At 41.3% G+C, this 25,404-nt stretch overlaps 1 protein-coding gene across 2 annotated transcripts in view; it reads left to right on the forward strand.

The window, feature by feature from the left end:
• Positions 1–25,404, forward strand: part of snx25 (sorting nexin 25) — a 230,299-nt gene that overhangs the window by 188,576 nt on the left and 16,319 nt on the right. For both annotated transcript variants that reach the window (XM_043705929.1, XM_043705938.1), the window contains exons 13-17: positions 8,714–8,851; positions 12,124–12,237; positions 13,701–13,865; positions 16,102–16,219; positions 20,864–20,930. In XM_043705929.1, the coding sequence (XP_043561864.1) occupies positions 8,714–8,851; positions 12,124–12,237; positions 13,701–13,865; positions 16,102–16,219; positions 20,864–20,930 (602 nt within the window). The remainder of the gene's footprint in view (positions 1–8,713; positions 8,852–12,123; positions 12,238–13,700; positions 13,866–16,101; positions 16,220–20,863; positions 20,931–25,404) is intronic.

Genomic DNA, 25,404 nt, shown 5'->3' on the forward strand with positions numbered 1-25,404 from the left:
ATTTTGGTGATGCTACACTTGAATTCTTATCAGAAATAGATTGTTCATTTGCAGTGGCAGTGCACTCTTCAGCTGTAGTGGATGGTAGTGCTGTGTTCTTTTTCGAATTTGAAGATGCCCTTGTGGACAGTGTAGCTGTACAGTGGAACCTCAGAATTATCTAAAATTTATTACTAGCAATAACAGATTTCAGAATCACAAAGGTGTTATGACTCAGAAGGAGATCATTCGGCTTATCATGTTTGCTTTCCAAATGAGCATTGTGATTTAGTGCCATTCTCTTACCTTTTTGTCTTTGCCCTGAGAAAGAACTTGATATTTGGTAGAGGATTTACCCATGAATGAGATAACAGTGCAAGGACAGTAACTGTCCTGTGTGGTGGCTTAGTGATTAGTACTGCTGTCTCACAGCACCAGGGACCCAGATTTGATTCCCACCTTGGGCGACTGTGTGGAGTTTGCACATTCTCCCCATGTCTGCGTGGGTTTCTTCTGGCGCTTTGGTTTCCTCCCACAATCCAAAAATGTGCGGGTCAGGTGAATTGGCCATGCTAAATTGCCCATAGTGTTAGGTGCATTGGTCAGGGGTAAATATGGGGAATGGGCATGGGTGGGTTACTCTTCGAAGGGTCAGTGTGGACTTGTTGGGCTGAAGGGCCTGTTTCCATACTGTAGGGAACCTAATCATATTTCCCTATAAGTCAGCGCAAAGAGTCTTTTGGTGAAGTTAAATTTCAAGCTAAGCAGACTGGTTGGGGAGAATGTGTAAATTAAAACAATGTTGGCATGCCTTGTGCTTCAGGAGTAATGTTGATGTAGATCACTGGTGTAAATCAGGAAGTAGATGCTGTAAGTCTCGCAAAAACGTCTTTCTGTGGCAACTTGGATATAAATGTGAGGTGATAACCAACAAATATTTGGATAACAATTTGTATAATAAAAATTTAAAAGAGGAAGGATCAAATCAGTTGTAATTATTTTATGCCAATTGAATGAAAGTGACAACTTATCAAATGGTAGAGCAGGCTGGAGAGGCTGAGTGACCTATTCATATAAACTCCTCGTTTATATGTTAGTATCAGTAATTTCAAGCTAGAGTCAGTTGAGCACCTTGATCTAAAACTGCTAAGAGCATCTTTAGCTCTTTACCATGTTTTCAAATACTACAGTGAAACAGTAAAAAAAAAACTAATTTGTATTGTGGCATTGGAATCTAGTATTGTTGCATTGCGATGCTGCTATCATAACCCAAGTAAGAATTTTATTACTTTCTTGCACATGAACAATTAGATAGGATCATACAGGATTTATGGTAGCTTCCTGAGAGGATCCCAGGAGTCCATGGCATCAGATTCTGTACCATTTGGTAGTGGTCAGTTTTGTACAATAAGAAACTAGATGTTTGCTATTAACCAGATAATGTGTGATCCTCGACCACCAGTGCAGAGTTCAACAACAATCCTAACCTAATCTGCAGCCAGTAGGAATTGAGGGAAGCACTTGGTCCAGTCTACTGATGCTGTACATATAAAGTTCTACATCAGCAGAAGTGTATCAGTTATGTTTCAGTGTGACCTTGATTACTTTTGAAGTGGCGAACTGTCAGCTTCACTCAATCAAGCTAACAGGAATTTAATTCTAAAAATGGATCCAATCTGCCTGAGTCATAGCAAATGGGAAAGTAGTGTCAAATAAAATAGTTTTATGTGTATTAAGATATCATCATAGGCTATATTCCAAATAAAAGAACAATAAAATGAAATGCAGAGTTTAAACCTATATTTTCTAATACTTCAGTATAGGCTGCATTTTATGTTGTGAAGAAATAATTATTTTTAAAATTGGGTTGTGAAATGAAAGAAGCTTTGAGTTAAAATTAAATCATTTGGGTAGGTCGTGTCCATACTCATTGAAGGATCTGCTTACATTCCTGAAGAAGGGCTTATGCCCAAAACGTCGATTTTCCTGTTCCTTGGATGCTGCCTGATCTGCTGCGCTTTTCCAGCAACACATTTTCAGCTCTGATCTCCAGCATCTGTAGTCCTCACTTTCTCCTCTGTTTACAAAGCCAACTCTATTTTTTTTTAAAAAGAGAATTTCTTAGTGCTGTGTATCCTTCAGTTGATGGGGCTCACGTTTAGAAATTTGGTGCATCCTATTCTGTCGTTAATCTAGTATCAAGTATTTTTCTCAAAAAAACCCAATGTTTTTGGGGAAATGATGCCTGAAAGAATTTTCAGCACCAGAACATTTCATGTTTTTAGATTCCAGTAACCTCACTTCTGTTGTGCTTGGTCAGCATTTATTATTGAGACAATGTCATGAAAAGGATTATCTGATCATTAATTGCTGCTTTGCACCTTTGCTTAATGTTGATTAATTGCCACATTTCTCTTAATCACAATAGTGTAATTAATTACGCATGATTTTCTTTGAGATGTCCTGAAAGCTCTTGTATAATTGCTGAATTGTTCATTTTCGAGTAATTTCAGCTGATGCCTGATATCAAATTGAAAATATGTAACTGTGTTGGTGCAGCAATTACTGTTGCACATTATGAATTTTTGAAAGCTCACTGCTACAATGAAAACATTGTGACACTTTTTAGCTGCTTTTTCCAAGTTTCCTGAAAGCCTTGGGACCAAGTTATTTCCAGATTTCAGAGTTTTCTAGATTATAGAATTATGTGTAAAATGAACAGTGCAATAATAAAATACAAAATAATGACAGAACATTGTAAAGTACCAGTAGAAATTGTATTATTTGTCTAAACACTGCATCTTCCAGGATTTACTTCCTGAAGTGCTGTACTAAAATGACTACAGAGAGAGAATGCTTGGGTCTGCATGAAAGGTTTCTAGACAACTACTGTTTGTGAACATTAGATTTCAAAACTGGAGAGGTTGCAGTATCTTATAACTCGTCTACTGCAACTGAGCTCCAGGTTGTTGTTGAGTACTTCTCCAAAGTATATGAGAAAATGGATCTTTATTAAACATCCCAGAAAACTAAGTTCATATACCAACCAGATACCATAGCGCAAACTTCTTCCCCACAGATTAAGGTAGTTGTGAGATCCGTGAAAATGACGGCAATTTTCTGTATCTTGGGAATGTCGTGACAAAATTCAGAGTCCATTCCAATGTACAGGTGGTTCTGGAATAGCACATGTTTCGGCAGCGCTGAAGGATCAGGGAGCAGTATTTTCAAGAACACTGACCTCCATTGGCAATAGTGAGATTCGAGCAGGGATCCGTTTGCGCGCTTCATTCTGCGCATGCGCCGATGTGAACGCTGAACCCTCCGTGCTGTTTTGCGCATGTGCTGGTGTCTTTGCTGAAGGCTCGATACATGCACAATGTCAGCGCTGGTCTTCATGCTGGCTTGCGCATGCGCCGGTTTCAGCTGTCTATGGTGCAGTTTTCTATGAGAGACACTGTATAGAGAGCAGCTTTCTTTTTTTTTAAATGCGATGTGTTAAATTTACTTTTGTTTTGTTAATAAATATGATTTAAACCTTCATTCAGGCTGTGCTATACTTTGCGTTAGACTATTGGGTGATTTTTGAGCTTGTGATATTTGTTTGCTGGTCTGCCCCTAACCTCCTATCAAATTCAGAGACTTAGACAACTTGCAGGGGGCACTTGAAAGCACCGGAAAGTGGAAGATCCGTCAAAATCTCCATTCGAGAAAAGCTGTTTAAAAGACCAGCTTCTGCCAAATTAATGTGCCCAGCATCCTGAAATGATTGTTTTACTTAGAATCATAGAGATATACAACACAGAAACAGACCCTTCCATCCAACTTGTCCATGCTGATCAGACATCCCATCCTAATCTAGTCCCATTTGCCAGCACTTGGCCCATATCCCTCTAAATCCTTCCTATTCATATACCCATCCAGATGCCTTTTAAATGTTGCAATTATACCAGCCTCCACCACTTCCTCTGGCAGCTCATTTCATAGGAGAAAGTGAGGACTGCAGATGCTGGAGATCAGAGCTTAAAAATGTGTTGTTGGAAAAGCGCAGCAGGTCAGGCAGCATCCAAGGAGCAGGAGAATCGACGTTTCGGGCATAAGCCTTTCTTCAGGAATGAGGAGGGTGTGCCAAGCAGGCTAAGATAAAAGGTGGGGAGGGGCATTGGGAATTCGATAGGTGGAAGGAGGTTAAGGTGAGGGTGATAGGCCAGGGTGGGGGTGGGGGTGGAGAGGTCGGGAAGAAGATTGCAGGTCAAGAAGGCGGTGCTGAGTCTGAAGGTTGGGACTAAGCTAAGGTGGGGGGAGGGGAAATGAGAAAGCTGGAGAAATCTGCATTCATCCCTTGTGGTTGGAGGGTTCCTAGGCGGAAGATGAGGCGCCCTTCCTCCAGGCGTCGTGTTGCCATGGACTGGCGATGGAGCAGGCCAGGGACCTGCATGTCCTTTGCGGAGTGGGAGGTGGGGTTAAAGTGTTCAGCCACAGGGCGGTTGGGTTGGTTGGTGCGGGTGTCCCAGAGGTGTTCTCTGAAACGTTCCGCAAGTAGGCAGCCTGTCTCCCCAATGTATAGGCAGCCTGTCTCCCCAATGTATAGGCGGCCTGTCTCCCCAATGTATAGGAGGCCACATCGGGTGCAGCGGATGCAGTAAATGATGTGTGTGGAGGTGCAGGTGAATTTGTTACGGATATGGAAGGATCCCTTGGGCCTTGGAGGGAAGTGAGGGGGGAGGTGTGGGCGCAAGTTTTGCATTTCTTGCGGTTGCAGGGGAAGGTGCCGGGAGTGGAGGTTGGGTTGGTGGGGGGTGTGGACCTGACGAGGGAGTCGCGGAGTGGTCTTTCCGGAACGCTGATAGGGGAAGGGAGGGAAATATATCCTTGGTGGTGGGGTCTGTTTGGACGTGGCGGAAATGATGAAGGATAATACGATGTATCTGGAGGTTGATGGGGTGGTAGGTGAGGACCAGTGGGGTTCTGTCCTGGTGGCGATTGGAGGGGCGGGGTTCATGGGCAGAGGAGCGGGAAGTGGAGGAGATGCGGTGGAGAGCATTGTCAATCACGTCTGAGGGGAAATTGCAGTCTTTGAAGAAGGAGGCCATCTGGGTTCGGTATTGGATTTGGTCCTCCTGGGAGCAGATGCGGTGGAGGCGAAGGTATTGGGAATATGGGATGGCGTTTTTACAGGGGGCAGGGTGGGAGGAGGTGTAATCTAGGTAGCTGTGAGAGTCGGTTGGTTTATAGTAAATATCCGTGTTGAGTCGGTCGCCCGAGATAGAAATGGAGAGGTCTAGGAAGGGGAGGGAGGAGTCCAGGTAAATTTGAGGTCGGGGTGGAAGGTGTTAGTAAAGTGGATGAACTGTTCAACCTCCTCGTGGGAGCACGAGGTAGCGTCGATACAGCCATCGATGTAGTGGAGGAAAAGATGGTGGGTGGTGCCAGTGTAGCTGCGGAAGATGGACTGTTCCACATATCCGACGAAGAGGCAGGCATAGCTAGGGCCCATGCGGGTGCCCATGGCTACTCCTTTGGTTTGGAGGAAGTGGGAGGATTGGAAAGAGAAGTTGTTCAGAGTGAGGACCAGTTCAGTCAGTCGAAGGAGGGTGTCAGTGGAAGGGCATGGTTGGTTCGGCAGGAAAGGAAGAAGCGGAGGGCTTTGAGGCCTTCGTGATGGGGGATGGAGGTGTGTCGGGACTGGATGTCCATGGTGAAGATAAGGCGTTGGGGGCCGGGGAAGCTCATTCCATACACATACCAGCCTCTGCGTGGAAAAGTTGCCCCTTAGGTCTCTTTTATATCTTTCCCCCCTCACCCTAAACATATGCCCCTCTAGTTCTGGACTCCCCGTGCCCCAGGGAAAAGAGTTTTGTCTATTTATCCTATCTATGCCCCTCATGATTTTAGAAACCTCTATAAGATCATCCCTCAGCCTCCGAAGCTCCAGGGAACCATCCCCTTCATGCTCAGCCGCTCTGTATTGGTTAAATTCTACAACTCTGGCAACACCCTTATAAACCTTTTCCGAACCCTTTCAAGTTTCACAACATCTTTCCAATTGGAAGGAGGCCAGAGTTACACGTAATATTCCGACAGTGGCCGAACCAACATCCTGTAGAGCCACAACATGACCTCCCAACTCCTGTACTCAATCCTCTGACCAATAAAGGAAAGCATACCAAACGCTGCCTTCACTGTCCTATCTACCTGCAACTCCACTTTTAAGGAACTATGAACCTGCACTCCAAGGTCTCTTTGTTCAGCAACACTCACCAGGACCTTACCATTAAGTGCATATAAAATGCAACATCTCTCATTTATCTAATTTAAACTCCATCTGCCACTTCTCAGCCCATTGGCCCATCTAATCAAGATCCTGTTGTAATCGCAGGTAATCTTCTTCGCGAGGCAAAAGTGAATACTGCAGATGCTGGAGTTATCAGAGTCAAGAGTGTGGTCTGGAAAAGCACAGCAGGTCAGGCAGTATCAGAAAAGCAGGAAAATCGATGTTTCAGGCAAAAACCCTTCAGCCCGTCACCAGCTTTCCTGATGAAGGGCTTTTGCCCAAAACATCGATTTTCCTGCTTCTCTGATGCTGCCTGACCTGCTAACCTCCTTTGCTGTCCACTACATCTCTAATTTTGGTGCCATCTGCAAACTTACTCACCATACCTCCTATGTTTACATCCAAATCATTTATATAAATGAAGAAAAGTAGTGGACCCAGCACCTATCCTTGTGGCACTCCCTGTATTCCGAGATCTAACCTTGCTAACCAGTCTTCCATGAGGAACCTTGTCAAACGCTTTGCTGGAGTCCATATAGATCACGTCCACTGCTCTGCCCTCATTAATTCTCTGTTACTACTTCAGAAAACTCAGTCAAGTTAGTGAGACATGATTTCCCACATACAAAGCAATGTTGACTTTCCCTAATCAGTCCTTGCCTTTCCAAATACACCTAATCCTGTCCCTCCGGATTCCCTCCAACAACTTGCCCACCACCAGCGTCAGGCTCACTAATCTATAGTTCCCTGTCTTTTGCTGAAAACCTTTCCTACTATGTTAGCCAACCTTCAGTCTTCTGTCACCTCACCTGTGACTATTGATGATACAAATATCTCAGCAAGGGGCCCAGCAATCACTTCCCTAGCTTTCCACTGAGTTCTAGGGTACACCAGATCAGGTCCTCGGGATTTATCCACCTTCATGCGTTTAAAGGCATTCAACACCAACACCTCTGTAATATGGACATTTTTCAAGATGTCGCCATCTATTTCCTCACATTGTATATCTTTCATAGTCTTCTCCACAGTAAACAGTATCTTCCCCATCTCCTGTGGCTCCATGCATAGGCTGCCTTGCTAATCTATGAGGGGCCATATTTTCTCCCTGGTTACACTTTTTGTCCTTAATGTGTTTGTAAAAACCCTTTGGATTCTCCTTAACCCTATTTGCCAAAGCTATCTCATGTCCCTTTTTTGCCCTCCTGATTTCCCTCTTAAGTATACTCCTACTGCCTTTCCAGTCTTGTAAGGATTCACACGATCTCTCCTGGCTATACATGATATGTGCTTCCTTTTTCTTAACCAAAACCTCAATTTCTCAAGCCATCTTGCATTCACTACACCTACCAGCCTTTCCTTTCACCCTAACAGGAATATACTGTGTCTGGACTCTTGTTATCTCAATTCTGAAGGCTTCCCATTTTCCAGCTGTCTCTATACCTGTGAACATTTGTTGCCAATCAGCTTTTGAAAGTTCTTGCCTCATACTGCCAAAATTAGCCCTCCTCTAATTTAGAACTCCAACTTTTAGATCCAGTCTACTTGGAACTAGATTGTGGCAGGAGACCTCGAGAAGAACAGCAGAAATGTTTTAAGGTGTCCTTAAAGTATCTCTGTAGAGGCCAAATGTTCCCACTCACTCATAGGAAACCTTGTCTTGTAACTAACAAAAGTGGAGAAGATTAATTTGCACAGGGACTGAACACACAGAGAGACTTTGTACATATCATGCAGAGGAGAAATCAAGGCATCAGAGAGCATTCAAGCCCTCAAATGCCTCACTTTCCCCACCCTTCAAGTACCAGACTTGCATGTGGAACAATCTGCAGATCATGCATTGGACTTAACAATCCTCTCAAAAATCCATCAGACTTCAGTGGAAGCAAATCATCCTTGATCCTGAGAGACTACCTCAGAAAAAGCTGTAACAAAATAAAATTGAAGTAGTGAAGTATATACTGTTTTTTTTCTTTGAATAACTAGAGATTTATGAGGGTTCTTTGGTTATAAGGATGTTTGGATCCCTTTGTCTTCATAATTCACTCTCTGCAAGGTTGCTAAAGTTAACATCTTCCTACTTTGTGGCGAATCTGTCCATGTTGTGTTTAAAAATAGTGTTCATTTGCTTGAGAGCTATTATAAATGAAATTGCCCATTTCTAGTGTAAGTAGTTTATTATCTGTTCTGATGTCTCACTTTCATTGATGTTGGGACTTTGTTTTTAGCAACTACTTTATATAAAGGACAACTAAACCACCTTTGGATCTTGCTATCATCAGTAGAATGGACTGGACTAGATAACTTTTTTTAACTTTCTAAACTTGTGTTGAATTCCCCACAAGTGTAATTTTATTCTTGTGTAGGTAAATAGACTGATGTAAGAGGAAAATGATAACTGTATGATTTTTGTTGAATTGCCTTTGCATCTGTCAACATTCTTTCTACTTCTTTCTTGGACAGGTTGTGGAAGAGAATGGGGAGCAAATGCCCTGCTACTCGGTCACAGTAAAGTTGAGTTTGTCTGAACCTGAACATAATGGCTGGGCAGTAACCAGGAAGCTTAGCGAGTTCCAGACGCTACATAGGAAGCTCTGTGAGGTATTTGTCACAAATGTCATCCTGTGTGACTGTGATGAGGGCCGGCTATCTTCATCCTTCTGAACCACTATACAGTCTTTGCAACGGCTGTTAACATGGGTTTTCTCTAAAACCTTTCCACCATCGTTCAACTGAGTAGAATCACACTCCATTTTCATCTATCCAGTTGTAGCCAGAGAATTGTAAGGAGTTATCCCCGAACATTATTCCTTGCATCCATTCCTAATTCTCATTTGTTTGCTACTTTTCAGCAGAGACATCTGAAGACATGTTACGCATGTACATTTACACTTTACCTCACCTGATAGCTATTTGGACCTCTCCACTGTCTTTTACGATACTAAACTGCTGACATTCCAGTTTGGATGAGCAGAAATATTTTCCCATTAAATATTGGGAAGACTGGCTCCTTACTACCTGCTCCACCCCTCTATCTGACTTCTCTTTCAGGCTAAAACAGACTGTTCTCAACTGTGCTGTCATATTCCATTCTTTAAGTTAACATCTGCACTGTCACTAAGATCATCAATTTCCCCCTCCCCAATGTCATCTGTTTCCATTGCTGCTTTGGTTCATTTGCTGTTGAAAATTAATTTCTGCTTTTACTACCTCCAGACTTAACTGTTGCAGCACACTCTTAACTAACCTCCAGTATCTCCCTTCAAAGATTTGAGATCATCCAAAACTCTGCAGCCAGCATCCTAATTTGCACCAAATGCTGTTCGTCCATTGGTGTGACTGAAATGGTGGTGTACTTTTAATATCATTGAACAAGTGATCCAGAGGCTTGAACTTTTCTGCTGGGAGCAATGTTCGCAATTAATCAAATTAATGAAATCTGGAATTGAAGGCTCGTGTGCCACCAAACTCACAGTGATATGATTGACTGACCTATCCTCTGAAATGGCTTCGTTACCACTCAGTTCAAGGGCAGTTAGAAAGGGGTAATAAATACTGTTCTTGTCTGCGCTGTTCACATTCTATAGTAAAGATAAAATTCTGTGTTTCCTGATCTGCCCTGGCTACCAGTCAAGGAATTTCTTGATATTAAAGCTCCCATCCTTGTTTTCAAATCCATTCATGGTCTGGCTGCTTCCTATTGCTATAATTTCCTCCAACCTCTCAAAGCTCTGACGTATATATGCTGCTCTAAATTGGCCTCTTGACCATCAATGATTTTAATTGCTCCTTCATTGATGGTTGTTCTTTCAACTGTCCAGACACTAGGCTCTGAAATTCCCTCTACTGGTCTCTGTTTCTTTACGTCATGTTCCTTCTTTGAAATACTTGTTAGATTTTGCACGTTTGACAAATCATTATCCCTAACATTGCCTTGTATGGTTTTGTGACATATTTTGCCTTATGAAATACTTCTGTGAAGTGACTTGGAATGTTTATTATGTTAAATGTGCTATGCAAATGAAAGTTGTTGTTTACCTTTAGTATATTTTTATTGGCACCGCCAGTAGCATTTTAGGTTTATGTTACGCACCTGCATTAAATTCTATTCTTCCGTTCTGGAAGATATATTGAAGATCTAACAAATCATTTAAAAACAACTGTCCAATACCTGATAGTTACATTGGTGAAGCCAGAAATGATTAAAATCTTTACATTTCTGTATTATATTTCTGAATGACCAAAAGGGTATGTAACTTCACTGAAGAGACTATATTCCTCCCCACAAGTCAAGAAATCCACAATGTGGGGGCAGGATTATAAAACTGGATTGAGTCCTGTTGCAATTTAATCCACAAAGGAATTATTCTCACACAGGATGGTGAATATGTAGAATATTTAGGAGGGGGCATTGGTGTAATGGTTATGTTACTGGATTAGTACCTCAGGCTCAAAGTGTGGCGCTGGAAAAGCACAACAGGTCAGGCAGCATCCGAGGAACAGGAGAATCCACGTTTCTGGCAGAAGCGCTTCACTAGGAATGTGATTCACATGCCACGTGAAGGCTAATGCCCAAAATGTTGACTCTCCTGCTCCTGGGATACTGCCTGACCTGCTGTGCTTTTCCAACGCCATACTTTTCGACTTTGACCTCCAGCATCTGCTGTCTTCACTTTCTTCCAGTTGCTGTAAGCTTACTATGAACCTCTTCCGAGGATGCCCACCTTGAAGAAATTCTTCTCCTCCTTCCTCCACAAGGATCTGTGAGTCTCTCTCTCACTGCATCCCCAGCTTGTCACCTCTGCCCTGAACCTCTTCAACCACATTCCTGATGAAGGGCTTATGCCTGAAACGTTAACTCTCCTGCTCCTCCGATGCCGCCTGACCTGCTGTGCTTTGCCAGCGCCACATTTTTCGACTCTGATCTCCAGCATATGTTGTCCTCACTTTCTCCTAGTACCCCAGGCTAATGTTCGAGGGGTAAAAAAATCCCAAAAGAACTGTGGAGGCTGAAAATCTGAAACAAAATCAGAAAATCTCAGCAGGTCTGGCAGCAGGTCTGAGGAGAGAAGTCAGAGTTAATGTTTTGGGTCCAGTGACCCTTTCTCAGAACTGTTTGTATGTTCTGGGGAAATGTCCTGAGTAAATATTAGAATCTTTGTTTGCTCCATATATTGTTGTCTTTTATCATATAGTTTCAGTTGTTAAATTAAATGAATTTAGTTCTTTAATTTTCTTATGGTAGAACAAAAATAACTACTGCCTTCAATAAATCTGTGTACAACCAATACTTCATAGTAATAACTCAGTTAGCAATGGTAGACAGCCAGATTACAAACACAGCTAAATTTTACAAGCGAGATTAATTCTTGAGTTTTTGTTTTGGATTTACCATTTGTTTGTCCCGTTTGTCAATTTATCATCTCCCAGGGATTACTGCTTGGTTGCCTTCCTTCAGGAATTAATTTCTCTGGGTTTTTAGTAAATCTCCAATTTTAGGTATCAGCTAATGCTGCTCTGAACTGATTTCACAACTTGAATATCATCTCCCTCTTGTCTGATCAAACAGACACAATAATCGAGGTGGGAATAAAAAGGAGTGCAGCTGTAAAATGCCCATTATTTTCTCTGCAGTTTATAGATATTACTTCCAGCATAATTGTACACTTATGCCAATGAAGAATATTTTTACTGCTCTGAGAGCTCCAGTCCCATATATGCAATGTGAAATGGTGCGTAAAAATGTTCAGTGTGAAAGAGCAGATTCCTGCAATGTTTAGGTAATGGGATTTGAAGAATAAATTACATTTGTGCTAGCCCTGTGGTGATCCAGCAATGTTGAAGCAGTAAACTGTTTGATTTTGTGTTTGCAGTGTTTTCCGATGTTAAAGAAAGTGCAGCTACCATCAATGAGTAAGCTGCCCTTTAAATCCATTGATCAGAAATTCCTGGACAAGTCAAAAAATCAGCTGAATAATTTCTTACAGGTAAGTGGAAACAGAAACTGAAACTCCATTCGTTTCATTAAAACAACTACCAGTGTTAAATTGAATCTGGGCATATCCAGGATTCACTAGGAGAAAGTGAGGACTGCAGATGCTGGAGACCAGAGTTGAAAAATGTGATGCTGGGAAAACACAGCAGGCCAGGCAGCATGAGAATCGACGTTTCTTTAGGACGTTTCTTTAGAATCCTAAAGCCCTTCTTTAGGATTCACATCCAGGACATCCAGCACTTCCAGGATTCAAATGATGATGATCAATTTCTGTATCTGAGCATCACTTTTTATTCTGTAGATACTTCTGGGTGTTTGATGGCTTTCTGAATCTGCTTCCATTCTTCTCTTTAATGTTGTGTTTTGGGCAAAATTAATTCTCCACATCTGTGAAAAGATTGATTTTGCAGCTGCCATATCTTAAGTAGTTGGCCATTTGGCCGCTTGAGCTGGCTCCACCATTCAGTACAATCATAATTGATCAGGTTGTAGTTTTAATTCTACTTTTTTGCCTGCCACCTGTAACGTTAGACCTTCTTGTAGGACAATAATCTAACTTAGTCTTGAAATAGATTTAATGACCCAACCTCCACTGCTGTTTTAGTTAGTGAATTCCAAAGATTAACAGACTTCTGAACGAAGAGATTCCTCCTCAAAATGAGAGATCCTTCAGTTTGAAATTGTGCCCCAGTTCTAGATTCCCCTGCTAGTGGAAACATTCTTTTACATTTACTCTGTTAAGCACTCCCCCACGCCTCTCAAAATCACATGTTTTAATAATATTGTGTCTCATTTTTCTAAACTTGTATGAGCCTAGGTTCGACCTGCTCAACCTACCTTCATAATGCATTCCAGGAATCAGGTTAGTGATCTTACTCCGAACCTCCGATGCAATATCAGCTCCAGGGTCAGTGGGCATTTGTTAATTTTTTCTTTGTGTTGAAGGTCTAAATAGAGCTTCAGTTTCTGAATCGTGCAATGACTTGAATGTTACTGTTCAAGGCAAACACCAAAATAAACTCTATTCTTTCTTTAGTTGAATATATTGAAAAAATAAGTGTACCATCTTTCTGCAGCATATTCAGAGCTATTTAATGTTTTGAGTAAACCAGTTTTTCATGTTGGTGATTGTTACTGTTAGAGACATGCCATTAAAAATAATGACTTAGAGTATTCATTGCATGACATTAAGATCCACTTCAAGCTATTCATCAAAGTCTAACCATAAATCATTGCCTCAAAGATTTCTGACTAGCTGCATCTTTGCTAATTTATGAGAACGGCTTACCAAAGCTTTTGGAAGATGGATGTTGATTCACTCCAAGAGTGAAGGAAGAGTTTATTGCTTTAAAAGTCAATTATTTTAATAAATATTTGTAGGTGTAAACAAGAAAACTACTGTCCTCTGGGTTTTTTTGTCATTGCTACTTTCTCTCGTATACTTTCATCCTACAGAAGCTTCTTACAGATGAGAGACTGTGCCAGAGTGAGGCACTTTATGGTTTTCTAAGTCCTTCTCCAGAATACCTTAAAGTTGTCGATGTGCAAGGGAAGAAATCTACTTTCTCACTGTCATCCTTTCTGGAGAGGCTCCCTGGCGATTTCTTCTCTCATCAAGAGGTATACGTCAGTAAATCACTGCGTGACTTGAAAAGAAACTACATAACACAGTTTATTTTGTGTCACTTTGGCTTAACAATGAGCTTTGTAATCCCTCATTAAACTTCATAATGTTTGTTAATTGGATAGATTATGAATTCTGTTATCATGTTCAGCAGGACTATTAACTTGACAAAAGTAATTTAAACAGGAGTTGAACCAGGGTCCCTGGTGCTGTGAGGCAGAAGTGCTAACCACTGAGCCACTATGCTATTCCCCACCCAACCTTGTGATGAAGATATACGACCATTAAGAGTTTGGCAATATTTGTAAATACAAAAATGACCAAAATTTCATTCCTACATAAACTTAATTATTTACACTGGATGCCAGCATCACTTTTAGAGAGTACACAGTCAGCCACACCACCCTCGCTGTGTGTGTTTTTGACAGAGACCAGGCACCAGAATGAACAGTACATCTACCATAATTAAATAAATAAAGGAAGGTCAATTGAACTTGTTAAAAGCACAATTAGCCCAAACTATAACATGCTCCTGTCATAATCTGGTGAAGAGAGGGACTGCATTTCCCATGCCCTAAAATGGGTGCCGTGGGCAACCTGCCTTGTTTTTAGTTTTCAAAACTACAGGAAACAAGTGGATACTTACTTTGGAAGGTCCCATTTTTCAATTAGGGGCAACTCTCAGATGACAGAACTCCTCTTCCTTCCTACCACATGGACTTTAAAACCCACTGCTCTCCATCAAGTAGCATAACCTTACCTATCAATGTCCACAACTTAGTTGGGTCTGGACATTGTTGTGCATTGTGCCGGGCCTACAACCGTAGAGCACTGTGGGAGGGCTTACTTAATGCAGACTGGATTAAGTAGAACTCTTCCTCGTTGGGGAGGAGGTCCCTTCCTATGGAGCTACCAACCAGCTAGATTAGCTGGCAGTGCCAACTATCCTACAGTGCCAGAGCTCTGTGGTGGGTACTGCAGACAGACCATTGGAGATCTGATAGAATCCAGACCCAACTAAGTTATGGACATTGATAGGTAAGGTTATGCTACTTGATGGGGGGGGTAGCATAGTAGCTCAGTGGTTAGCACTTCTGCCTCACAGCACCAGGGACCCTGGTTCAACTCCTGTGTGGAGTTTGCACATTCTCCTCATGTCTGCGTGGGTTTCTTTCAGGTGCTTCGGTTTCCTCCCACAACCTAAAGATGTGCAGGTTAGGTGGATTGGCCATGCGAAATGCGGGGTTTCAGGGATAGGGTAGAGGGATGAGTCTGGGTGTGATGCTCTTCGGGAGTCGGTATGGACTTGTTAGGCCGAATGGCATGTTGCCACACTGTAGGGATTTTATGATTCTATGACTATTCTAACCATCTTGGTAGTACAGTTTCTCAGAAATAGAAGCATACAAGTAGACCATTCAGCCCTTCAAACCTGCTGTGCCATTCAACTCAGTACCCCATTACTGCTTTCTTCCCATGTCCTTTCATCTCTTATAACTCTCAGTACTCTATCTAACTCCTCCTTGAAAACATTGTGGGTTATTCTGAACCCCTTTCTGTGCCAGAGAATTCTACAGGCTCACCACTCTGAAGAAATTTCTCTCCATCTGAACCCTACTCCATATCCTAAATGGTTCTGGACTCTCCAATCATCAGGCACCTCCTTTCTGTGTTTACCCTGTCTCATCCTGTTGGGATCTCTCAGAAACCTATAAAACCCTTTCTCTTTTTTTTCTAAATTACACTAAATATAGTCCTAATCGATCCATTCTTCATACGTCAGTCTTGCCATCTCAGAAGTCAGTCTGGTAAACCTTTGTTGCACACCATACATAGCTAGACGTCCATCCTCAGAAGTACACCAAAACTGCACACAGTGCTCCAGGCGTGGTCTCACTAAGGCATTGTATAATTGCAATAAAATATCCATGCTGATATACATAGATCCTCTTGCTATGAAAGCCAATATACCATTTGTCTTCTGTGAGTAACTGTGTGAATAATTCTCACATTCTGATGAATTAGAAATGACCTACAAATGGCAAAATTAGCATTTCCTGAGATGTGCATAAGGAGCTAATGATATCCTTGTAGAAATGATGGATTCTTAGCTGTATTCAGTCTGCAGGTAATCTTTCATTTTAAAGTCTGTCAATGATGGCAGAAGCTGTGTGCACCAGGAGTTCCTCCAAATATACTTTTTAATTATTGTTTCTCCATGACTGTCCTCAGGAGGAGGCCGAGGATGATAGTGATCTATCTGACTATGGGGATGAGACTGACAGCAAAAGAGACTCACTTGCTGAACCTTGCTTCATGCTCATTGGAGAAATCTTTGAGCTCAGGGGAAGTAAGTAAACTTAATACAGTCTTCCATTTGTCATTTCTTGAGATAAATTGCACTCCATCTTTCAGTTTGAAATACTGAAAAGAATTTTCTGTGAGTGGCTGGGATGCAAGTACTGTGATCAGCCTTGGTTCACTGGTCACATCCCTGCCTCTGGGTGTGGGTCCAAACTTCATTGTGAAAGAACTTGACTGTAATTTAGGCTGAGACCATCAGTGCCATACCCAAAAGAAATGAAAGGTGAATCATCTTGTTTAAGTCAAGGGCAACAGCAAACAATGGAATTGAAACTGAGTCAGCAAACCTGGTGCATTTTGCCTACTCATCTGTTAATTTTTGACAATTACAATAGCATATTTAACTCTCAACTGACATCTTATTTGGAGTGCCCCAAGGTTTGGTGTATTTAGTGATTTTGTCATAAGCGTGTCAAAGAGTCATGGGGATATATAGCACTGAAACAGACCCTTCAGTTCAACTCATCCATGCTGACCAGATTTCCCAACCTAATCTAGCCCCATTTGCCAGCACTTGGCCCATATCTCTCTAAACCCTTCCTATTCATATACCCAACCATATGTCTTTTAAATAATGTAATTGTACCAGCCTCCTCCACTTCTTCTGGGAGCTCATTCCATACATGCAACACCCTCTATATGAAAAAGTTGCCCCGAGATCCCTTTTATATCTTTCCCCTCTCACCCTAAACCTATGCCTTCTGGTTCTGGACTCCCCCACCCCAGGGAAAAGACTTTGTCTATTTATCCTATCCATGTCCCTCAGATTTATCCTATCCATGCCCCTCAGATTTTCTAAACTTATCCATGCCGCTCATGATTATAAGTGCCAGGACTCTGATTTACTCACATGTCAAGTACAGCAGCCATAATTTTTTGCTAATCAACAATTGAACAATCAATCAATTTCTATTAGAATTTTTTACAGCTTGCATGATCCTGCCAACAAAAACACGAGTGATTAATCCATTGTAATCGTTATCCATTATCACTTGCATTTTGAAAAGGCAAGGCCAACAGCAGTGTTGCTGTTTAATGACTTCATATAATTAGATTTGATAAGACCACAGTGCAAGTCTTAACAGTCAGCTGAATAAAATGTCTTCAGAAAAGCTGATAATGTTTCTACAGCAAGCATTCCTTGAAATGACATGCAGTTACACTTTTAGTGATATAAAAGCAAGACACAGCAGCTGATAGAAATCTGATATTAAAACAGTACATGCTGCAGAAGCTCAGCAGGTATGTTTTTATTTCACATATCTAGCATTTTGAGTACTTTTATGAGTCTGCATTCTCCAATGCCTTTGCATCGTATTTTCTTACCTGTCTTCATGTCATCTGCAAATTTAGTTCCCACGCCTTCAATGTCTTCATCATTGGTATAATTGATCACTGGCTATTGGTATAAAATGTAAAAACACATGTGCTTTTGGGACTCCCTGCCTATCAATTCAACAAAGATTCATTATTAGGCCATATTAAGGAGCAAAATTAGGTCTTTTGGCCCTCTGCCATTCAATCATGGCTAATATGTAACTCAACTGCATACTCCTGCTTTCTCCCTGTAACCTTTGATCTCCTTACTAACCAAGAACCTATCTATCTCTGTCTTAAATGCACTTAATGATTTGGCATCCACAACCCTCTGTGGTAATGACTTCCACTGAATAACCACCATATAACTGAAGAATTTCCTCCACATTTTAGTTCTAAAAGGTTGTGCTTTCACTCTGAGGTTATGCCCTTGGGGTCCTAGTCTCTCCTAGTGGAAACATCTTTTCCACATCCACACTCTGCAGGCCTCTCAGTATTCTGTATGTTTCAATGAGATTTCCTCCTTATCCTTCTAAATAGACCCAAAGTTCTTATCAGCTTCTCATATGACAAGCCTTTTATCTCTGGGATCATTCTTGCAAACCTCATATGGACTCCTTGCAAGGTGAGGACATTCTTTCTTAGATACAGCATTCAAAACTGCTCACAGTATTCCAAATGCAGTCTCACCAGAGCCTTATACTGCCTCAGAAGTAAATCATTACTCTTGCATTCTTGCCCTCTTGAAATGAATATTAATATTGCATTTGCTTTCCTAACTGTCAACCGAGCCTCACGTTAACCTTAAGAGAATCCTGAACTCTGATTCCAATGTCCATTTGTGTCTCAGATGTCTGAAGCCTTTTTCTGTTTAGAAAATAGTCTATGCCTCTACTTCATTCAAAATTGCATAACACCACACTTGCCCACAATATGTTCCATGTAACATAGAATATAGGAGGAGGAGACAGCCATTCGGCCCTTCGAGCCTGCTCCGCCATTCATCACAATCCTGGCTGATCGTCCAACTCAATAGCTTGATCCTGCTTTCTCCCCATAACCTTTGATTCCATTTGCCCCAAGTGTTAAATCTATCTACCTCTTGAATGCATTCAATGGTTTTGGCATCAACTATTTCCTGTGATAATGAATTCTACAGGCTCACCACTCTTTAGGTGCAGAAATGCCTCCTCTGTCCTAAATGGTACACCCTGAATCCTCAGACTATGACCCCTGGTTCTGGATGCACTGACCATCGGGAGCATCCTCCCTGCATCAAACCTGTCTAGACCTGTTAGAATTTTATAAGTCTTTATGAGATCTCCCCTCACTGGTCTGAACTCCAGCGAAAACCATCCTAACCTAGTCAAATCATCTTATGTCAGTTCTGCCATCCCCAGAATCAGCCTGGTAAACCTTCACCATACTTCTGCAAGAGCAAGAGCATTCTTCCTCATAAGAGGAGACCAAAATTGCGCACAATTTTCTAGGTGTGGCCTCACCAAGGCCATTCCAACTGTGCTAACGCTTCCCGCTCCTCGAAACCTCTCGCAATGAAGGCCAACATTCCATTTGCCTTCTTTACCCCCTGCTGCATCTGCATGTCTAATTCCAGCAACTGGTGCACAAGGGCACCCAGGTCTGCTGCATACTGCCCTCTCCCGATGTACAGCCAATCAGGTAGTTATCTGCTTCCTTGGTTTTGCTTCCAAAGTGAATAACCTTGCATTTATCCAAATTATTCTGCATCTGCCATTGATTTGCCCACTCACCCAACCTGTCCAGATCATGCTGGAGGATCTATCCATCCTGCTCACCGTTCACCCTCCCACTCAACTTGGTATCATCGGCAAACTTGGAGATGTTACATTTTGTTGCCTCATCCAACTCATTAATATATATTGTGAATAGCTGGGGTCCTAGTATCGATCCCTGTGGCACCCCACTAATTACTGCCTGCCAATTTGAAAAGGACCCATTAACTCCTACTTTTTGTTTCCTCTCTGCCAGCCAGCTTTCTATCCATGTCAATATACTTCCCCCAATCCCAAGCACTTTAATCTTGCATAATAAATGCTATCTCAGTGTTTATCTCATCAAGCCTATTCAGAATCTTGTATGGAAGACAGAGTTTACACCATTAGGATTTTTCTTTAAGTTTAAAAAATGTTTTGCAATATGCCAAGTCTGATACTTATTGCCCACCCCAGTGGCTGATCTGTTGCTTCTTTGCCAACTCTGTTAACATTTCTAAGTCCTTCTGCGGCTTCCCAGCTTGTTCAACACTACCTGTCCCTCCACCTATCATTGTGTCGAAAGCAAACTTAATCTGATAAATTTGATTTCGTATTGTCACATATACGAAGACACAGTGAAAAATATTGTTTTGCATGCTAATCAGCGCAATCATACCTTAGATAAGTACATCAGGATAACAGAATAGAATGCAGAATAATTGTGTTATAGCTACAGAGATGGTGCAGAGAAAGATCAGCTCCAGTATATAAGCGGTCCATTCATAAGTCTGAAAACAGTCGGGAAGAAGCTGTTCTTAAATCTGTTGATGTGTTTTCAAACATTTGCATCTTCTTCCTGATGGAAGAGAGTTGAAGAAAGTATAACTGGGGTGGGAAGGTCTTTGATTATGTTGGTTGCTTTCCCAAGGCAGTGGGAAGTATAGACAGAATTTTGATAAATTAGCAACAATGGACCTATTATCTCAGTAGCCACCACAATTAAGACCCTACAATGAAGACCATCAAAACCAAGGAACTTGTCAACCTATAGCTCCCTCAGTTTGCTTGGCACTGCTTGAGTCATGACTGAAATGTATATGAGAAAGGAAGTTTGCGTATCCTGAAGAACGTTTTTTTAAAAATGACTATTATGCAGAATATAAGTCAGGATATAGGTTTGCTCGCTAAGCTGGAATGTTCATTTCCAGACGTTTTGTCACCCTACTGGGGTAACATCTTCTGTGGGCCTCCGGGTGAAGCCTGATTCTATCTCCTTTGGAAAAAGGATTGTTAGATATAACCTTTTATACAGTGTAAAGATTTGTGAGACATCCTAGATATGGAAATGTCATAAAGAAATTTGTATCCTTTGTGACCTTCATATTAGCATGAGTTCACTTCTGTTGCATGTAAATAATGCTTTAAATATCTGTTGAAGAATATTTGATATAGTCATGCAATGGTTTTCAGTGATTCCTTGTAGAGCACGGATTTGCCTCACTTTTTTCTTTTGAAAGAAGACAAGCTATTAATAAACAAACTATCTATGTTTCATTTTGTTAACCTCTGCTTTACAGTGTTTAAGTGGGTCAGGAAGACACTTATTGCTCTTGTACAAGTTACTTTCGGAAGGACAATCAACAAGTGAGTAGTTTTTTTTCCATCTTCTTTCAATAAGATGTTACATACATGTCCTATGGCAAGGCTTGACTCTGCTATGTTCGAATTCCAGGAATTTAGTGCAAGGACTGTTTTTCAGACAGCACCAAATCATTCAAGACCATCGTACTTTAAATTGTTCGACAAGTGGAGAGTGGGTATAGAGAATTAGGAATATTTGCTCAGGACACCTGAGGAAAAGTCAATCTTACGATTGGCTTTATGAAAACTCTTTTGCATGACTTGGGCTTCTGGCACCTTTTGAGATAGTTACTTTTCATAAGTGAGCTTCTGATGTCAGTCCATCCATCAGATTTCCATTTTTGTATCAGAAAATATTGATGGATGGAATTGCAGTAACTGAATGATTTGACTTCTGGGTATATAAACACTCATAGTACGTCCAGAGTTTGAAGTGGATTGTAATTGAAGTGGTTGTTCCTGAATTTATAGACTTCTAATTGCTGATTGCAACATTGTACTCCGATCTGATTTATAGCAATGCTGTTTTGGCATACTTGTCACATCAGCCACTGGGGTGGGCAATAAGTGTCAGCCTTACAAAATAAGTTCGAAACGTCATGGAAAGTCCTAAAGGTGTGAACCTTGCCTTCCATACAAGATTCTGAACAGGCTTGATGAGTTAGCCAATTGGAGAGTGTTTCTGCTGATCAGAGAATTTGAAATAAAGGAGGCAATCATTTCGAAAAGAGTTGAGATGAGGAGACAGTTTTTCACTGAGTTGTGAATTTTTGGAATTCTCTGCTGCAGAGGGTTGTGGATACCCAATCAGTGAATACAAAATGGCTGGGTTTGACAGAGTTTTGATCTCTTGGAATCCAGGGATGTGCGGAATAGGCAGGAAAGTGCAATTGAAGCCTGAAATCAAGTCATGATTGTAATGAATAAAGAGGCAGGCTTGATGAGTCAAATGGTTTTCTCCTGCTCCGATTTCTTGTGCGTTCTGTGGCAGATTGTGCTGCTTGCTTAGTACCTTACTTAGTTCTTAATATCTGAGGTTGGTCCATCAAAACTTGTGTTATGAGGGAAACAAACTTCTTAGTTCCAAAGTTGAATAGGTTCCAAGATAGTGTATTCAGTTTTGGAAGTTTAGAAGCAAGGCAACTCCTCAGTGAGATATTTAGTTATTCAGTATCTGATCCAGACTATGTGGAATACTCCAATATGCTATTGGTTATTGGATTCAGGGAAGAATAAATTGTCACAAAATTAGAAATTGTTGGTGACACTCAGCGGGTCTGGCAGCATCTGTGGAGAGAGAAACAACTAACATTTCGAGTCCAGTGACCCTTCTTCAGAATGGAGATGGATCTGAAGAAAGATCACTAGACTTGAAAAGTTTACCCTTTTCTCTCCATAGATGCTGCCAGAATTGCTGAGTTTTTCTGTTTCCCAATTTCCAATATTCACAGTTCTTTGTTTTATGTAAGGATAGATTTTCACTATGGACAAGAATTCTCATGACTTGGGTTTTAAAGAATTTGAGTTAAAGCCTGAATTGATTGAACTAGTTGCCATATCCAAACGTACCTTGAGATTTCTCAGTCTTGACACATCTGAAAGTGCACGTAATTCATAGATGAATGAAGCTCTGATTTTGGATTACCTCAGGTTAGTGACTGTTAAGCAGTGATTGGATTTTCACATGTCCCAACCACCTTGTCTGTCGATGAATCATCCAAAGCAGGCTAAAATTGTTCAATTTGGCTTTAAGCTTAAAAGTCAAAGAGAAAAGAGTAAAGTGCATTTTGAAACTTATTTCTGTCCTTAATGCCATTGCTGTATTTTAGTCAGCTCTAGTCACTTGCTGAGTTTTGACTCCATTGTTAAACTAAATCAAAGACCGCTTTGATTAACTGACTGTGAAGGTCATGTATTTCACAGTGTAATGTCACTTTCTATCATTTAATTCAGTACAATGCATCTAATCTTAGTAACAGTATGAGGAAATAACTGCAGTGGGGACTTGTAAATGTCATATACAAATCTGTCGCCTTTCCACTTTTAATTACTTTTCATTAATGCTTTTACAATCACTCAATGAGCTAGAAAGCAAGAATGGAATATATGCTTTCCCATAAAATTGGCTTTTACCAGCTTCACGAATATAAATATATATTTAGCATCTCTTCATGAGCATAGATCCTGTTGTATTGACTGAGAACTTTAGCTTCTAATTTTGGCATAGAGATGGGTAGCATAGGGGTCTTTCCCTGTCCCTGAATGGTCAGAGCCTGAAGCTCAGGTTCAGCCTGATGTTGAAGTCCAGCCTCTGATCTCACTTGCATTGAGTAGAAAAGGCAGCTCATCAGCAGAGCACTACTTGTAGGTCAGGGCAGTGGTCTTATGGTGGGATGTGGGAGTTATCGTGCCAAAGACGATAAAGGGAGGGAGCAACTGAGCTCTATACCAAGATGAAGCATGGCGACTAACAGCAGTTCCGTTCTGATCCTTGCAACTCAACATTCTGGTCGGTATACTCTAAAATGTTATCTTTCTCGCAGTGGCTTGTTGCAATCCATTAGGGCTGGTTGTTTTGAATATAGAGCAAGCTGTCCACGTCGGTCAATTTTTGTTGTTCAGATCTCTGACAGATCCAGTCAGTCTTTGGTGTCTTATTTTGATATCTTGCATGTTACAAGACCTTCCCCCAACCCCCCACCCCTCTTTTTGAGCTTTTACCAAAGTGGTACACTCTTAACTTATGCTTAATAAGCTTCTTACCTCGGTTGGAGACATATTGGCATTGTTGGAGATGGGTTATGGCCTAAAAAAGGAGACATGATACAGCTGATTCTCCATAGCCATTGGTCGTGAATAATGCTCACCTGCAAATTCTGTTCTGTGTTGTTAGTGAGCTGCTTCCTTGATAAAAAGGACAAGGCAGCCCACTTCATTGATACCCTGACCATCACCTTAATCTATCAGTTGCTTTACCACTGATGTGCTGTGGCAGCCCCATGCACCATTTACAAGGAGCACTGCAGTAACTCTCACTGCAGCTCCTTGTGATCTTGACCACCTAGAAGGAATAAGTGTTTATATGTCAGTACTTAAATGCATCTGAAGCCGCTAAATATCAACTTTTTTAAAAATTGGATGATAAATGCAATTTAAATCATGCCACATCAACCATTTAATTTGTATGGTCCTGCCACAGTTGAAAGTGTTGTTTTCAAACTCTGTCCTCCAGCTTCTTGGCTCGAGCTGGTAGGTGCCAGTTCTCTGTGGCCTTCAGTTTGTCAGTCCAGAGGTGCACAAAACAATGCCCTAGTCCTCTTGCAAATACCAGCCATCACCAAGCACCTCCCTGACTGTGTTTGTGGTCTATTATTCTGGGGGATGCTGGGGAGGGGGATAGGGAAATCTGTGAAACAAATAGGTAGCTGAATGTGCCACAGATAGGAAGCTGAGAGTTGAGAATCTTGAATAGATTTGCATTTGAGAAGATCATCATAAATAATGAAAATTATGAGCCAGTTGCAGCATACTTATAGTTTTTCCACTCCTCATGTAATTGTTCTGAGAGATGAGAGGGAACTTCTGCATGGGAAGTTCAGAATATTGCTTGTCACCATTAATTCCTTGATAGGACAGCATGATAGTGGTTTCTGGGTCCAATGCTGAGACTTAATGAGAAGGGAAAGAATGATTTGCACCTCAAAGCACTTTATGGCCAATACACCCTTTGAAGTACAATCACTGGCAATACGTGTTCAACAAACTCCCACAAACAGCGATGTGATGATAAACAGATAATCTGTTTTTAATAGTGTCAGCAGAAAAATTGCTGAATAAACTCAGCAGGTCTGGCAGCAACTGTGGAGAGGAAAAACAGTGAACATTTCAAGTCCAGTTTCAGACTGTGGAAGAGTCCCCAGACTTTAAACATTAACTCCGTTTTCTCCCCACAGATGCTGCCAGACCTGCTGAATTTTTCCAGCACTTTGTTTTTTGTTTCAGATCTCCAGCATCCACAGTTCTTTGTTTTGTTTTAATAGTGTGATGTTGATGGGGGATAAATGTTAACTCTGGTTCTCTTTGAAATACCTGAGCAAACAATGTTCAAGAGCAATGGTTCATGCAAAAGACAGTGCCTCCAACAATGCAGTGCTCCCTCAGTACAGGAGTGTGGGCCTTAAGCTTTATGCTCAAGACCTGGAGTGGATCTTGAAAACAGAACAGTCTGATTTAGAAGTGAGGGTGCAACCAACTTAGCCAAGCTGACAAGAGAAACAACCAGTCTAGGATGATTGATAAGGAGTTCAATCCTATCACAACAGCTGTTGAATTTGGATTCGGTTGGAAAAACCTGGAATGTAACAAAAAGTTAGCCTCAGCAGTAGTGACCGTAAAATCCCGGGTTGTCATTAAAAGCTCATCTGGTTCACAAATGTGCTGGTGGGAAGGAACATTTTTTCATTACCAAGTGTGTGAC

Source organism: Chiloscyllium plagiosum, chromosome 2, assembly GCF_004010195.1.
Source record: "Chiloscyllium plagiosum isolate BGI_BamShark_2017 chromosome 2, ASM401019v2, whole genome shotgun sequence".
NCBI classification, from domain to species: domain Eukaryota; kingdom Metazoa; phylum Chordata; class Chondrichthyes; order Orectolobiformes; family Hemiscylliidae; genus Chiloscyllium; species Chiloscyllium plagiosum.